At 30.8% G+C, this 17,849-nt stretch overlaps 1 protein-coding gene across 1 annotated transcript in view; it reads right to left on the minus strand.

Moving 5' to 3' along the window:
• Window positions 1-15,679, minus strand: part of LOC111711544 (glycine betaine transporter OpuD) — a 31,233-nt gene extending 15,554 nt beyond the window's left edge. Inside the window, exons 1-8 of the mRNA XM_023485928.1 lie at window positions 15,617-15,679; window positions 8,614-8,660; window positions 6,734-6,785; window positions 6,455-6,524; window positions 5,759-5,826; window positions 4,567-4,673; window positions 2,589-2,654; window positions 1,494-1,618 (exon numbers count right to left, since the gene is read on the minus strand). Coding sequence (XP_023341696.1) covers window positions 1,494-1,618; window positions 2,589-2,654; window positions 4,567-4,673; window positions 5,759-5,826; window positions 6,455-6,524; window positions 6,734-6,785; window positions 8,614-8,660; window positions 15,617-15,638 — 557 coding nt within the window. The 5' untranslated portion in view covers window positions 15,639-15,679. The remainder of the gene's footprint in view (window positions 1-1,493; window positions 1,619-2,588; window positions 2,655-4,566; window positions 4,674-5,758; window positions 5,827-6,454; window positions 6,525-6,733; window positions 6,786-8,613; window positions 8,661-15,616) is intronic.
• Between the last annotated feature and the right edge of the window lie 2,170 nt (window positions 15,680-17,849).

Raw genomic sequence — 17,849 nt, forward strand, 5'->3', positions numbered from 1 at the left:
AATTCCAACTAGACAATCTTACAAATTATAACATTAAAAGGATTAAAAGGCCCAATACAAAGGACTTAGAGGGACTGTTCAAGTAATTTGAATTGAGCCTCCATAAAAAGACAGTAATGCCCGATTTACTATGAACACCTTTAATTTGGAATATACAGGATGTCCCAATAAACATGGAAATTCAGTGACAAATTTGATTGTCTTTTTGTACCTTCTGTAAAGGAACTGAGTTTTTGCTACAAAATTGGATTTTTAAATCCAAATTTCTTTAAAATCAAATATCGTAGATCGTAGATATTTCAAACTATGAATTTTGGTGGATCAAACAATGTAAGTTTGAAATACGAAAGGTATGCATCATCTGGTTGTTGAGATTTAGGTATCATAAAATTGGCATTTGTGGCAAAAACTCAATTCCTTTCTGATTTTTTTCTTATAAGCAAGTAATGCACAAGTAGGATTGGTCAGTTTTGACCTTTTTGAGAAAAGTTTTTTTTCGTTTTGTTAACTATGAGAAAAGTATGACACTAAGTCATTTTTGATAGGGATGACACTAAGTTATGATAGTTTTAAAGTTTTTTTAACCATCGGTTTTAAAAAGACTTAATTCCGTAAAACCATAGTTTTCAAAACTTTCGTTTTCAAAAATGGAAAAACCATAGTTTCCAATATTGTTTATAAAAACATTTTAATTTTTGTAAACAAAATTTAAATATCTTTGAAAAAAATTTACATATTTTTTTTTGAAAAATGGATCACTTTGACTCAGATTAAAACTTCATTTTGAAATTTTTAAATACTTAAAACAAAATTCGTAAATCTAAAATTTTTTTTTTCAAATCTGTTGTTTTTATCCCAAAATGATCGTTTTCAGAACTATCCTATTTCCGTTTTTGAAACGATTATTTTTTTAAATGATCGTTTTGAAACTATAGATTTATGGAACGGTCGTTTCAAAAAGCTTAATTCTACCACTTCGTTTTTTCCAAAAACAAATCTATAATTGTAGAAAAACATGAATACAATACAAAATATCAGTTGAACCATAAGCACCAAATTTATTTATGTTTTATTTTACTAAATAAATACAAATAACATTTCATATAAACCATATATTAATAACATTACATAACGATCACTGGATATCGTCTTTTCAAGATTTAGGGTTTTTGTTCACAATCATGCTGAGGCAGAAGAAGGCTCTTTATCTTTCTTGTAATTCAATGCTGCATGCGCGTAATTCCATAGGGCTTCTTCCTTTGAACAAAAAACCACAAAATCTTGAAAAGACGACATATATTGTTATATGTATTGTTTTTTAATCTATGATATAAATAGTTACACGCCCAGTTCAAAATGACGGTAACACCACAATATCTTCCGCATTGTGTATCCAACAAAAGGCTAAAGGGTGCTATTGTGAATTGGTCTGGTTTAAAATGAGGGTCAGTTCAAATTTCGGGGACAGTCTCTTTAAATCCCGGATGACTCACCTATTAGCCTGTGTATAATGCATTACTGGCTCTGCTACACCAAAGAAGAAAAGTCCAGTACTGACCCCGCAGGAGAACAACATACAGAACCAACTAGCATCATTGTACTCTGGTACATCGTCTTCCTTATATACAGTAGTAGGTGATTATATCAATATAATGAAGATGACTACCGATTTCAATTTTTATTCATATCAAGCTTTTAAACAGCATGGATACACAAAAACATGTAATCAAAGAGAAGATGACTAAAAAGCTTCTTTTTTAATTACTTATAAACTTGTATTTCAAAAAACGGCTTGTTAACAATTGAAACTTAAATAAAATGTCGTCTTCTTTTATTGTTAAAATCGCCTACCACCGTATTACTCGTGTAAAAACAAGTTTTACAACTTTTAAATCTTATATGAATGTAATCTGGCTGTGCTACTTTTTATTCATGAATATTCCTAAACATTCCTAAATAGGGTACTCATGTACTTAAAATTTCTAAACATTGTACTCATTCTATCCATATTCTTGAATAAAATACTTCTGTATTCCATACTCCTATTTTTTGGACTTTATATTCTAAAATAATGTGCTATATACTCCATATTCATGAATATTTTACTCTTGTACCTTAGTTTCCTAAATATGGAAGTTATTTACTCTATGCACTTAAATATTGTATTTTATATTCATAAATTTTGTTCGCATATACTTTGGATTCCTGAGTGGTGTTCTCGTGTAATCCAAATTCCTAAATATTGTACTTTATATTAATAAATGTTGAACTCATGAATTTTAGATTACCAAATTTTATTAATAAAAATTGTACTATATACTTGAAATACACAAGAATTCAATACCCTGTAGCGCTTGGGCTTGGACTTGATTATCAAGCTAAAAAACATATTCTTGATTAGGATATTGCTTAAATATAGTACTTTATATGCCTTAATTTTGTACTTAACATTCCCTAAATATTGTACTTTTTTCCTTAAATGTTGTACTTTTTTCTATAAATATTGTACTTTATATTCCATATAAATTATTCTTATTATTCCTTAAATATTGTATTCATGTATTTTATCAATATTAATTTTAGCTAACCTTTCCAAGCTTCAACTCAGAATATTTACTGCAATATATCACTACAATGAACACTGCCCAAATATTCTAAAATAAATAATAAAAATAATTCTTTTTAATTTAAATAATTAAAATAATTAATTATAAAATAAATAATAAAAATAATTAGCTTAATTGGGTCAAAACTCAAGCTGCTTAATGTTTATCTTTTTTTAGGAATCATGCATTGACTGTTTGTTGTCTTGAACTCAAAAGAAAATATTTGCACTGGTTTCTGTGTTGTTTACATTAAAAAAATCATTTATATTTAAGTGAAATGAAACCAATTTATAGATCTCAGGACACTCTCTAGCCGTATTTAATAAACTCCGTTTAACCTAGTACTACATTTTTTTTCTCTAGAATGTCGTCTTGACATTTTTTTCAATGGCTTTTTTACTTTTATAACTAAATCTTGGTAATTGAAAATTAACTAGCCATGAAATATGCAGGAACTGTTTTAAAGAGCTCCATACAATTATTCAATTTAAAACTACATATTTGCAGAATTTTATTTTCAGGTTTAGAAAATGACATTTTATGAATTCTTTCGATGTCTCCGGGTTAAACTGTATGCTCTTTCAATCAAAAGCCACCAAAAAATGTTTTTTTCAAATTTTTTTTTTAAATTTAAAAGTTATGAACAATTTTATAGATTAGTTATAGACCAAATATAACTAAAAAGAGGAAAAGGGAGGGGGGGGGGGATTAATGTACCTTATAGTTGATGTTTTGCTAACGTTCTACAACGTTCGTCAAAACATATTTTCAATATATTATAATGGCATCTCGGTAATTCAATTTTGTACATTTTAATATAAAAAATCTGTTGACGCATGGAAAAATAATAATCTACCGAGTATGAATTTATTATATCATTTAACAAGAAATCTAATTTGAGAACATTTAAAAACGAAAAGAAAATTAGTTCTCCAATTTTGTTTTGATTGATGTTTATCATGTAAAATAAACCACGTTGTTGTTAGTGGAAAATTTTCTTTTCATATATTTCTGGAAAACAGCCTTATTAAAAATAGATAAGACTACCAAATTCAAAATTATTGTGAGCTTAAAAGTAATGGGTTAGATGTCTAAAAGCAGAACAAATGCCAAATAAGTTTGAAACACAACTTACATGACAGATAAGTAACTTTTTGATAATAATTTGTAAATAATAATAAAAAATTGCGATTTTTTTCGAAATATTCGAAATTTGATAACTTATCTCGTTTGAGTCCGAAATTAAAAAGCTTCGGCTTGAGATCGTAATTCCAAAATTGAGACCCAATCTTAACTCTGGCGACAACATGTGCTTCTCATCAAAACACGGAATGCGCGAATTCCACCCATGAAAATCCGCCAAAAACGAATTTACAACTACTTGACAGGGAAGTTAAGAGAATTTTACTTTACCAAGGAAACCCGTGGTTTAAGTATCTTATTCAATTTCACAAAAAAGTATCGTCTTTTGAGATGCAAATGCGCGAATTTTTTCTCGAAATTACTCAATTGTCCCGAGGGACGTTAAGTAACTGAACGTCCCTCTGTTGGAGGGATCAAAAGACGGTAATGATGGTCAACAAAAGGCGGTAAAATATTAAACCGGCTTGATAAACTTCACTCTGTGCACAATTAGATGAAACTTAAATACAAAAGCCCAAGCCGTAAGGAAGGCCCTACGGCAGCTTAGACCTGAGTCGTATTTTCCTGAATTTTTAGATCACCGGTTCATGGAAAAAACGGTTCATAAGTTTTGGTTGAAACAATGTACAATTTAAAGTACACAAGAAGATAGATATTTATTGAAACGTTATGCCGTAGATCCCATGAAAAGTTATACCGTAGATCCCATGAAAAGTTATACCGTAGATCCTATGAAAAGTTATACCGTAGATCCCATGAAAAGTTATACCGTAGATCCTATGAAAAGTTATACCGTAGATCCCATGAAAAGTTATACCGTAGATCCCATGAAAAGCCAAGAAAATGATTTTCCTATCCAAGCTTTCCAACTTGAGAACTCCACACTCGCCTCTTCAGGTTTGAGTATAGCCCAGACCACAAATGCTAAACATATCATATTATTGAATACCGCAATTCTAACAATGATATTGTTTATTTAACACTGAAAAGGAAATATGTCTTTGCTAAAAACGCAGAAATTATAATTCCTATTTCTTCGTAGACCTGAGATATTTCATACTATGAATTTTGGTATATCAAATAATCTAAGTTTAAAATATTGAATGTGTACACCAACAGGTTGCAAAGATATAAGGATTAGAAAAACGTAGTTTGCGACAAAGATTCAATTCCTGTTAGTCGCAGGTCAGTGACTCATTTAAAGGAACTGTAAACATAATTTTAATTGACCTTTTGCAAAGACGACAATGCCTGATTTACAATGGTAGAAATGCGTAAGTTCCTTTTAAAGAGAAACCACAAGAAAAAATAATCAGATTTTAAAATTATTAACATTGTGATTCGGGCATTGTTATCTTTATCACTTGAAACTACGTACAGTCCCTTTAAATCTTATAAAAAATTGTTTTAAATATAGTTGTGTATTCAGTGTTGTTTTGTTTTGTCTCATAGAAGTGCAAATCTAATCTGAGAAGTATCTAGTATCTACATCAAAAACAAGAAAATTACAAAAGCAAAAATATAATGAAACCCTTTTTTAGATGTATTAAATGTAATTTTTTTATTTAAATCATGTCAGCACATTTGCACGATCTTTCAGAACGCTGTTTTTCTAAAGGGAAAATGTATCCGAAGTTTGCAGTACGCTTTTTTTAAAGGAGAAAGGAATTGAGTCTTTGCCACAAACAACAAATTTCAAATTCATATATCTGTGCCACCTAATCGTGTAAACCTTTGATATTTCAAACTTAGATTATTTCACCTCATAGAACTCATTGTTTGAAATTTTAAAGTTATACTACATTGGGTTGCAAAGAAATAAAGATAAGAAGATCAGAGTTTGTGGCAAAGACTCAATTCCTTTTTCCGAATTTATCATTACGCTGTTTTTCTAAGTAAGCAGTACGCTTATTTTTAAAGGAAATATTTGTCCAAATGCAGCTGTAGTAAAAAGGGCTTTTCAATTCAAGGTATATGGTCCACAACTTTCGCATATTTAACTCACTCACCTATAATGACTAAAAGTGAAAAGAAAGTAACTACAGGATTCAGCGCCAGTTCAGCCCACTTTAGAAACCTAGAGAAATGAGCATTAATCATTTATCAAGAAAAATTCCAAGTAATTTTTTACCCTGAGCAAGCCAGGGGGTGGGGTGTTTCCCCCCCCCCCCGGTCAAAAAGCCGATAGATTAAATTTTATTTTTATTGGCAATATTTATTTTATTATCAAACTACAGATCTAAAATTAACATCTTATCACAATATGTTTGTAACCTTATCGAAAACATTTTTGTCTGAGTTGTGACCGATACACCTTTAAAATATGCAAAATTTCTACAAGTTTTCGAGACTGAATCCTTCATTTTGATTTTTTTTTCAATTGATAAAGTACAAAGAAGTTGACATATAACATAATTATTTCATGAACTTTTTTATTTTGCCGATCATTTGTGCATAATTGTGTACAGTGTAAATTACAAAGTACTTTGAAAACAGTGATATGTTTAGTACACGAGTAATGGGTCATTTAATTCATAACATTAATGGCGGTTTAAAGAAATTTTAAATTTTTTAAATATTGCAATGCTAGTAGCAGTTGTATCTACAGATAAAAATTTCAAAAATCGGACTGTGATTTCTCCAATTATACGGATACCTGAAGAAAGTTAACCAATAGTCTAAATTTTAAAATAAACTTATCATACCTCGATTCGTAGCGTAATTTAATCCAAAGGTTTTTGTCTTCAATATTTGAGTACCCGCCTAGTTGAACATCTGATTAATTAAATATAAATATTCAAATAAACCTAAAAACTGAAACCTAAAGAAGTTCCAAATTAATTAATTAATCAAAACATTTTAAAACCTCCTGGTATTTATTTTTATTTTTGGGATTTATTAAACAGCAATTTATTTATGTTTGATAAAACTTAAAGATAAAATTGAAAATTACATTTTAAACAGTTTTAACATATTGTTATTTCCTTGGATTGGTTTAGTTTCATGTTTTCTTGGAGAATCAGGGTAATCTGGAATCTGGAAAAAATATTATTGTCATTATTGTCCTTATTGTCCTTATTGTCATTATTGTCATTATTGTCATTATTGTCATTATTGTCATTATTGTCATTATTGTCATTATTGTCATTATTGTTATTATTGTCATTATTGTCCTTATTGTCATTTTTCTCATTATTGTCATCATAGTCATTATTGTCATTATTGTCATTATTGTCATTTTTGTCATCATTGTCATTATTGTCATTATTGTCATTATTGTCATTATTGTCATTATGTCATTATGTCATTATTGTCATTATTGTCATTATTGTCATTATTGTCATTATTGTCATTATTGTCATTATTGTCATTATTGTCATTATTGTCATTATGACATTATTGTAATTTTTTACGGGAAAATGAATAGATTAGTTGGGTTGGGGGGTAGCTTGTATCTCTCCTCTCTCTGGTTGTATTCAATATACTTATGATATGATTCAATGTCGTTTATTATTTTCTATTTATAGTTCATTTAATAACTCGCTTGGCTCGAGAGGCCAGTCTCGGATTCTTATGATATCTATGGCTACATTTTTCATGTTACTTTTACACTGGTCTAACTTTTACTACCTAAAATCCTGGTTCGATTTCAGGGTAAAAATAGCAAATAACAATTTACAAAATAAACCTACATAGATTTAAATTTAAATTTAAATTGATAAATTGATAATTTTTGTTTTGATATATAATCACCCCTCAACCAAGCCAAACCTTTGTCGTAATTTTCGTTGCTGTTGTCGTTGTTGTTGTCGTTGTTGTCGTTGTTGTCATTGTTATCGTTGTTGTCGTTGTTGTCTTTGTTGTCTTTCTTGTTGCCGTCCTTGTCGTCGTTGTCTTCGTCGTTGTCGTTGTCGTTGTCGCTGTCGTTGTCATTGTCGTTGGCGTTTCAAACTATAAATTTAGTTGGATTAGAAACACTAAGTTTGAAATATCATAGGGTTGCACTGGGAGATTGCAAAGATATAGGGATAAGAAAATTTAAGTTTGTGGCAAACACTCAATTCCTTTGCCTGCCCCTTCCAGAATTTAATAGATGTTAGGTACTTTTATAAAGGATTTTTCCCAAGTGGCAACTTCCCAACCTGGCAACTTCCCAAATGTGCAATTTACCAAGTCCCAGCCGCAGCGCTACGCCCGCTAGCCCATCATAGCTGCAGCGCTTGGCCACCATTGCAGCCTGCGGCGCCTAAAAGGGCCTAACTTAACCTTTTAGAAGTTGCCGCTTTTGAAATGGCACATTTTTGGAAGTTGTCACTTGGGAATTCGCCTTTGAGAAAATGCCTTTGGGAAAGTACCTAACACCGTCTAATAGTATTTAGTGTTAATAGGACCTCTTATCAATAATTGGTAGTTACAACACTTTACTGAACAATAGAATCACTTATCTTGGAGAAAAAGTATAAAATTATTTCTATATAGGGACAGTTTTAAATATATATACTCATCGTACTACCAGTCAGATATATTAAATAATAATCTCTGTTTGGGTGTCTTGGTGTTTGTTTGGTTGTATGTCCAATAATAACTAAGGAACTCTTTCAACAATTTTTAATTAAGTCAGTTAACTTTTATAGCGAAATTTTAGTTTCCAGGCAAAGCTGGGTTCCCTTAAGATATTTAATAAAATATCAGTATTCATTTGATTAATATAAAAAGGTTTTTACGTTCTATAATTGCTAATTAAGAGTGATTTAAACTTAAACGTTCATCAAATAGAGGTCACTTGAAATTACGTAGACAGTCCCTTTAAATAGAGGTCACTTGAAATTACGTAGACAGTTCCTTTAAATAAAAATAATTTTACCTTAGCCGGCTTAAGAGAATACGGCGGAGAATCTTCAGGCATTTTGCCTGAAAATTAAATTTATAAGTAATAACATAAATTAAAATATTTTCTGTTTTCAAATTCGACAATTTTAATTATGTACGAATTACACTTCTAATTTAATAACTCAGAATGTTTATTATTGTTCAATCCTATTTTTCTCTACGCACACATGTGTTCACTAATCGAAGCTATAAATTAAATCAATTAATAAAAAAATTGGAAATAAATTATGAATTATGACAAACATATGAAATTAATAGTTTTAGGATCTGGATTATACTGGAATAAAATGATTTATATATTTTAGACAGATGAGAATTGTGTGAAATATGATTCCAGAAAAACAAGATCTATTTATTGGACATTAGTTTTGAAACTTAAATCAAAATATGTTTAACAATTTACACTGAACTAGACAGAAGCAAATGTCACATTTATGCGATATATGCGATATTACCATTTACCGGTTCGTCTTTGTGACCTCGTCACTCATTTAGTTTTGATTTAACTCAAATTTTAAATGTCTTTATAAATACAAAAAAAAAGATTTTGTGGCGAGAAATCAGTTCCTTTCTAAGCGTAAAAAAATTCCGCTTTTCTCTACAGAACGTCTCTGATGAAAATAAGAGCTTCTGTCTAAAGAGCATCTCTGATGAGACTAAGAGCTTCTCTCTACAGAGAGTGTCTGATGAGACTAAGAGCTTCTGTCTACAGAGAGTCTCTGATGAAACTAAGAGCTTCTCTCTACAGAGAGTCTCTGATGAAACTAAGAGCTTCTCTCTACTGAGAGTCTCTGATGAAACTAAGAGCTTCTTTCTACAGAGAGTCTCTGATGAAACTAAGAGCTTCTCTCTACAGAGAGTCTCTGATGAAACTAAGAGCTTCTCTCTACTGAGAGTCTCTGATGAAACTAAGAGCTTCTTTCTACAGAGAGTCTCTGATGAAACTAAGAGCTTCTCTCTAAAGAGCGTCTCTGATGAAACTAAGAGCTTCTCGCTTCAGAGGGTCTCTGATTCAAATCAGAGTTTCTCTCTACAGAGAGTCTCCGATGAAACGGAGAGCTTTTCTCTGCAGACCGTTTCTGATGAAACCAGGAGCTTCTCTCTACATAGAGTCTCACATGAAACTAAGAGTTTCTCTCTACAGAGAGTCTCTCATGAAACTAAGAGTTTCTCTCTACAGAGATTCTCTGATGAAACTAGAAGCTTCTCTCTACATAGGGTATCTGATGCAGCTAAGAGTTTCTCTCTACAAAGAATATCTGATGAAACTTAGAGCTTTTCTCTGCAGACCGGATCTGATGAAACTATTAGAGCTTCTCTCTACATAGAGCCTCTGATGAAACTGAGAGTTTTTTCTACAGACCGTCACTGATGAAACTAAGAGTCGAGTATCTGAGGAATACTAAGAGCTTCTCTCTACAGAGCGTCTCTGATGAAACTAATAGTTTCTCTCTAGATAGGGTCTCTGATGAAACTCAGAGCTTCTTTCTACAGAGATTCTCTGATGAAACTCAGAACTTTGTTCTACAAACAATCTCTCATGAAACTTAGAGCTTCTCTCTACATAGAGTCTCTGATGAAACTCAGAACTTTTTTCTACAAAGAGTCTCTCATGAAACTTAGAGCTTCTCTCTACATAGAGTTGCTGATGAAACTTAGATCTTCTCTCTACATAGAGTCTCTGATGAAACTCAGAGCTTCTTTCTACAAAGAGTCTCCGATGAAACTAAAGGCATCTCTCTGTAGAGACTCTCTAATGCAAGTATAAGAAAGATTACTGAGATGCTAAGAGGATATTGACTGTAAGACCTTTACTCTTCCTAAAGAAAGTATAATCCTCTCTTAATTTTATTGTAGAAACTACTCTTAATTACGTTTCTCATTCTTTTTTACCATCCCTTTTCTATCATTCCCCCCCCCCCCTCTTTTTTCTTCCTTATAGACCTTTCTTCCCCCCCCCCTTTTCCTCTTTCGATCAAAATGTCTCTTTCTCTTCACGTACTGCCCCCCCTCCCTTATCTTATGATTCTCCGTCTTTAAATTATCGTCTTATTTTAATTTAAATAATACTTGGATAGAAATCTCAATAAAACACATTTTACACTTTTAAAGAAGCAAAGTATAATCAAAAATATTTTCTGGGAAAAATGATTTAAACAGAAAGGGGCGAAGTTGAAGGCCCCCCCTCCCCCAACTCTACGAGAGGGGGGCTCTTGTAGAGTTTGTATTTACATATAGCACATTTACTCTGAAATTCGTTGAAATCTAAGTTACTTCTAACATATTCTTCAAATTAGTAACTTGATAGGGAAAATAGGAGATTGAAACTATACACCGGAGGGGGGGGGGGGGGAGAGAAATATGTATCGTTATTAAAAGCAAAACTTTGTAAAATTAAAAAATGTACCGTGATATTTGTGTACTTTAAAAAGTCTATTTTGCAGTTTGTGTTCATGAATATTGATTTCCTGTAACTTTGAAATTGCTTCTTTCTTTTCCAAAGCGTATAGTAAGCTATATAAAAAAAACTATATTCAAGGCAGAAGACTTTAATTAACATTGGAATCCTTATTGTTAAAGTATGCCAGGTCGTCTTTACAGTCTTATTCTACGTGGGTAACCCTGTAAGGGTACACATTTCAATTGTTTGGTTTGTATCATGCGTCTATGCAACAAAAATGAGAAGATGAATATTTTTTTTTGGTGGTTTAATGATACTTTATTTTATGAAATATTTCAAATGATCTCCTAAATTTCATCGTTTTAATTATGTATTCAAAGATTTTGATTTTCAGTTTAATTTTACTCAAGATTAAAATTATATATTAAAAATATTGCATAAGCAGAGTAACAGAATTAACTCACTAGTAGATATTCCAGGTGTATACTGAATATAAATATAAATAGAGAGACAATTCTGTTTTGAAATCAATTAGTCAACATTGTTCAAAGTACTTCTGGAATGCATGTTTCAAAATTAAAGGTTCTAATGAACATTATCAGCAAAATAAGATTATTTGTTATTCGAAGTTAGTTATTTAATTTTTACTTAAAAAAACTTTTTTTTCAATTCAATTACAAGTTTTTTTTTTAACTGGAGTTAACAAATACTAGCTTTTAAATCTAGCTTTATCACTTAAACTTTGGTTTTGTAATCCCTACATCTTTTGCAACCCACTGTCGTTGTATTCTGGTAGATTAACATGAAAGGTATACACCATCAGGTTGCAAATATATAAGGATTAGACAATTTCTGTTTGTGGCAAAGACTTGATAAGTTGATTCCTATGTGAAGAGCATATTTATAGAAAATGTAATAACGTTAACAAATCAATGGTTGATGCAATTGGAAAATGAAGCAAAGATCGATCCTATGTTGCCTGCATAATAAATGAATTAATATGTTAATAAATTATAAAAATGTATTAGGTAAACTTAAAAATATTTGTCAACATTTAAACATCATATATTTTTAAGCTGTAAACATACTTTGTCCAACTACAGATTTCTTATTGAGCACTGCTCGATACCACCCCCACCCCCCCCCACAAGTTTCTTTAATGTATTGAGGGGAAAATAATTATCTCATATAAATACTTGAGTTAGACCAAATATTGTAATTTTGTTAAGTGTTAAATGGAAAATTCCTAAATCATGACAATCAGAATTTATTATAATGTGGGGGTGGGGGGGGGGGATGTATTTTATAATAAAGTACACTTTTCCACACGCTTGTAATACAAGTATTTATTGATTTTCAAGACATATATTTATACAAAAACCTTGATTAGTCATCAGCAGACAAAAAAATGCAATAAAAAACTTGATTTCAGAAAAAAACATGTATCCAGTACAAAATAATACAAAAAGTTCAAAATAGCCACAACAACATTAGTATATTTAAAGGAATGTAAATGGGGTTTAAAGTAAGACTTTTAATCAGGACTTCTAGTTTACCGTTTCCTTCGTTTATAAGAGAGGTTGAAAACCCAACATTGTTACTTAAATTCAAAATATCATATAAACTTTTCAACAAAATTGATATAAAAAGAATACATAAAAAAAATAAATGGCAATGTAGTTATTTCCGGAGTTAAATTTTTTGATTTGTAAATATCGTTATTAGATTTTATTAGACGTTTACCTAACACAAGAAATTGTTTATATCCAAAAAAAAAAGTTTGTTAAAAAAGCAAATGTAAAACAAGATTTATTGCCAGTCGTAGTTAACAAACAATAAAAACTATAAAAAACATCGAAAAATCAAATATTTCTTTCTTATAAACTAACAATTTCGTTAATTATTAACCAAATTTATATACAAAAAGTCTATTTTTAGAATTAGGATAAAAAAACGCTCATTAGAAGACTTTTTCTATATTAACCCTATCCCTGCTGGGGTACTTGAAAACCAGGATATGCTGGGGGGGGGGGTCAATTTGACCCCCCCCTCTAAATCCCATGTTTTATGTCCAAATATGACAAATGATACATCATTAGAAAGCTCTTGTGCTCTACTTTTAGAATCTGCCAAAAAAGTTGCAAATTTGCAAAAATTGAATTTTTTATCGCAAAATCCAATTATATAGTAAAAATGTTTGGCAAAAAAAAATTTGTCCAAAAAATGAAAAATTTTTGAAAAGCCCTTGTCCATGCCATTTCAAATATGCAAAATTTTTTGCAAAATTTTAAATAACCTGATTTGTAATGAAGAAAAACTAAAAATGTGCAAATTTCCTTTGACAGGTTGTTTGCAAAAACTTTGCAATTTTTTTTTTCGCAAAACTTGTCCCATCCGTTTCCTCATGTCATAGGCTTTCCAAAAAGCTAAATTTTATCAAAATCTGACAAGTGAAAGTGGGTCAAAACAAAGATTTTGTTTGTTACAGGCATAAGCAGTCATTCAGGCAGTGTGCCTGAGGACTCAGGCAGTTAGTATTAAAGCCCGGTTTTAGGCCTAAAGGGAGGGCTTTGGGTATGAAAGAAAAGTCAGAAAATTTCAACAGCCTCAGACCAATACTTTTTGAGTTATGTAAAAAAACTACAGGGGGGGTCAAATTGACCCCCCCCCAGCAGGAATAGGGTTAATAACATAGTTTTGGGAATTAAAAAAAAGCTTTCATTAAAATTTTCAATGTTCAGTTAACGAACAGACATTTGCAAAATTAAGGAAACATTTTTGAACCAGCGTAATTGAATTGTTAATTTTTGATTTGTTCACAAAACGTTCAAACATTATCATATTTTGGCCTGAACATTGTGTTATTTAACAAATAGTTAAAAGGAGTGAAAACGGTCGATGTAATTTTGAGTGAGGTTCCAATTAAAGAGGAAAATGTTCGATATATTACTGTAACTTTTGAATCTTTCATTAAACAATTTAATGTGCAAGATATCGTCATTTTTCTGACATTAAATATCATCTTATTACTTCTTCAGGAAAAATGGGAAAGTCATTTTGTAGAGAAACACACAAATGAAAATAATAAACTTTTAAAGAGATAAACATAAATAACTCATTTATTAGTGAATAGTAAAGCTGTTAAGGGTATTCTTTTGAATCGAACATGCCACTCTGTTTATGAAATAAAATTTTAAAGGTCTAAGATGCCCAGGTCTAGGCCGGGTATGTCATTTAAATATTCGGAAGTGAAATACTAGATCTTGTTAAAATAATGCTTTAGAAAGTTTTTATCGATCAAACTTGCATTTAATGTGATATAAAAAGTTTTGAGTGTCGAACAAAAACTTCCCCCATAGTTCAAATACCACTCACAAATTGCAAGACAGAAATTCAGGATACTCGTCGCCCTACCCTATCTTACAACTTACGAGTATGGTAATTGTTTTCTTAAAACACAGAATTAAACCCTGAATGAGCCATACATCGAAAGAATTTATCAAATGTCGTTTTGACAATTTTACAATGGGTTTCATACTATTTTGCGTAAATCTCAGTTTTTTCTAATTATGGTAATTGGTTAAGTAAGAAGAGTACTAAAATCTCATCTTTTATGTTTATACTTTGTGAACGAATGAAAATGAGACGTGAAAAATCCGGGAAATCGATTTTCGACTTACGCTCAAATAATTGGTTGTAACAAAAAAGTATGAGGCCTAGAAGGAAAAATTTTACATCATAAAATAACTGAAATATAGAGCTTTGGAATGACACCTTGATCGTAAAAATTAAACGAAAATTGTTTCCTCAGTTACTAATACCCCTATTGCACAGTTTTTTTTGAGACACTCTGTAATTTATCTGAATTTACGACCCTAATCTTATTTAAACACCTAATCGGTAACGTTTGCCGTTTTATATATATATATATATATATATATATAGGGAATAGGAATATTTCAGAAATTTCCATTTTGCAACTTTTTTAGTTTAAAACAATACATCAAATTGTGTTTAAATAATTAAATATTTGCAAGAATAAATATTTTTTTAGTTGGAGTCCAGTTGTTATGTGTTACTGTTTTATACATCTCGTAAGAAATTGATTTCGATTGCGAAAATAAAATATAATTTCAGAAAACTTGCAGATCCTATTGTTTAATGAAATACTCGTTTTTAAAACTAATATTGAGGATCATGACAGGATAAATGCAATGGTGGTGGTTTCAAAATTTTTAAATTCTACAATGATTTTAAGCTGTATATACAATGTTTACGTTATAGAGTAGGGCAAACATTTGCATTGCCATTTTCGAAATGATCATAAAGAGCCTGAAAATTAAAGTACAGATTATATACAAACAGTTTTTAGAGTTATTTCAATGTCTTTTTTTATTTAACGAACACTCGAAAGTCCAAAAATTAAGCTAGATTTTAAAGGTTTTGAATACGCTCTTCTGTGCTCTGGGTAGAAAAATGCTTTAATGGGGGGAACCAACATTTTTTTGGAAAAAAGTTGGTTTTCAAATTTTATGTTTTTTCCCAAATATTTAAAAAAGCCGAAAACTGATACAACCTGCAATATTATTGAGGATCATGGCTGGACTGGGATTCCCCTTTTTACTGTTTTCGTAATGTACCCTCTCAAATTCAGATCTTAACTGATAGTTTACATCTTTGATGGTTCAAACTTGGATTACTTTATCAAACAGAATTCATATTTAGAAATATCTAAGGTCCATTGAGTTGCAAATATATTGGGATTAGAAAATCAGAGTTTGTGGCAAAGACTAAATTTCCTTAATACAACGTTCTGATAAAAACTATAATCCCGGCTCACTGCCCTGAACTAGTCTCGTAGATGTTGCTCCGTCTAAGAACAATTTGAAACTGTTCCTGAACCTTGAAGTTCTGAACAGATGATATTGCCCCCCCCCCCACCCCTACTGAAAATCTGCCCATAAAGACGTAATTGAGCGCCGCTAACGAATTGATATCGGAGTGTATTCATAAACCGGACTGAGAGAAAGAGAGGGGGGGGGGGGCATTACTTATAATACATCGAGTTACATACACTGTAAACAGACCCATAAACTTTGTTAATGATTTAAGAAAAAAAGCGTTATTTTTTATTTTTAACAACATCAAATACACTCTAGATAAAACTATTCATTACCAAGCGATTGTTAAAAAAAAATTTGAATTTCATTAAAAATTATTTGTTGGGGGAATTTCCTCACATAGAAAGTGGTAATGACCCCTTTTTAGAAAAAAAATCCTTTCATAGAAATAAAATAAAGTAAATAAAGAAACTAAAAGAAGAACTGAATACACCCACAGTTGTAAATTACAAAATATGACATGACGTCATGGTATTTACTTGTATCCACTGTTTTTCATATCTCAATTTAAAATCCTATTTTTAAGTTTGAAAAGCGTGTTTTTTTATTTTTAAGGAACTCACTTCTGATTTACTGGACAAAGTTTTAAATTTGAAAATTAAATCAGAACTATTGGCAAAAATGAGCCGATTCTAAGAAAATAATAATTGCATGCAAAAAAGTTTGATTCGTGAGGTTTAAAAAATGAAAATATAATGATAACTCGAAACAAACTCTAATTTTGTAATATTTGTTACCTAAACGAAAGTTTAACCCTGTAAAGGTTGGGGGGTCTAAATCTATGTATAGCCTGGTGGGGGGGGGGGGGCGTCCCACGCCCCAAGAAGGCCAGAGAACGTATTATAGGGTTATAATATAAGGTTCATTATATTCATAGTCCATTTTTTAAGACCAGCTCATCGAAAAAAAAAAATTTGGCCGATAACTTTAATAGTTTAGGTGCTAAAAATATACCAAACACATGCGAAAAATATTTTTTTTTTATTTTAAACAAATATCACAGTGTGACAATATTTTTACATCCATTTTCAAGGGATTTTTAAATATATATTTTTTAAAACTGTAGCTTAGTCACAAAATAAGTTATGGATTTACAGACAGGACTTTTGACAGCCCTACCCTATGCATTAAAAAAAAGATTTTACAAAAAAAACCTTTAAATTTCTATTCATTGAAGTTACAAAATTTAACGGTGATAGTGTCAAAAATGGGAGTGAGCTAAGACAAAACACCTGTCTGTATGTATAGAGTTAAAATATAAAATGTAAATGCAAATGAGTTTGCCCTAATACTATTTTTGAGAGATATATAAACAAAACTAAGGACTAAAGTGGACTACAAAGGGAAGTAATCTCAGGAGAGTACTCAGGACTCAAAGAGTAACACAGAACAATACAAAGTGATACATATAACATAAATAAGTCCTTAAATTGAGACTACAATGGGCTACATAGGGGAAATGTATTAGGCTTAAAATAGAATAACAGCATTTTAAGACCGCCTGCTCGTGTAGCTCTATTTTCCATGTAATCATATTTAATAATCTTACGATTAGAGGAGTTGAATTTTGAGATAAGGTTAAGATTAGAGAAGAGGTTTCAGGGTTTAAAAGGATTACAAATGATGCATGTTGAGTTCAGGGGGGAGGGGGGGGGTATCACACTATCACAGTTCTTATGGAAATTTTTATTTAACCTACAAATATAAGCCTCTAAATTTTACGTTCATGAACCTATTCTAAACCAATTCCACCTTTGTATATTTCTAGACCAGGTATTTATGGAACTTGATAGGTTTCCATGCCAAGTTTAAACTTAAAACTTGTCTCTTTCTCTCTCTTTCCTTCTCGCTACTCCTTTATCTATATTTGTTCAACAAAAATTACAACCCTCCCTCATGGATTATACT

Source organism: Eurytemora carolleeae, unplaced genomic scaffold, assembly GCF_000591075.1.
Source record: "Eurytemora carolleeae unplaced genomic scaffold, Eaff_2.0 scaffold1179, whole genome shotgun sequence".
NCBI classification, from domain to species: domain Eukaryota; kingdom Metazoa; phylum Arthropoda; class Copepoda; order Calanoida; family Temoridae; genus Eurytemora; species Eurytemora carolleeae.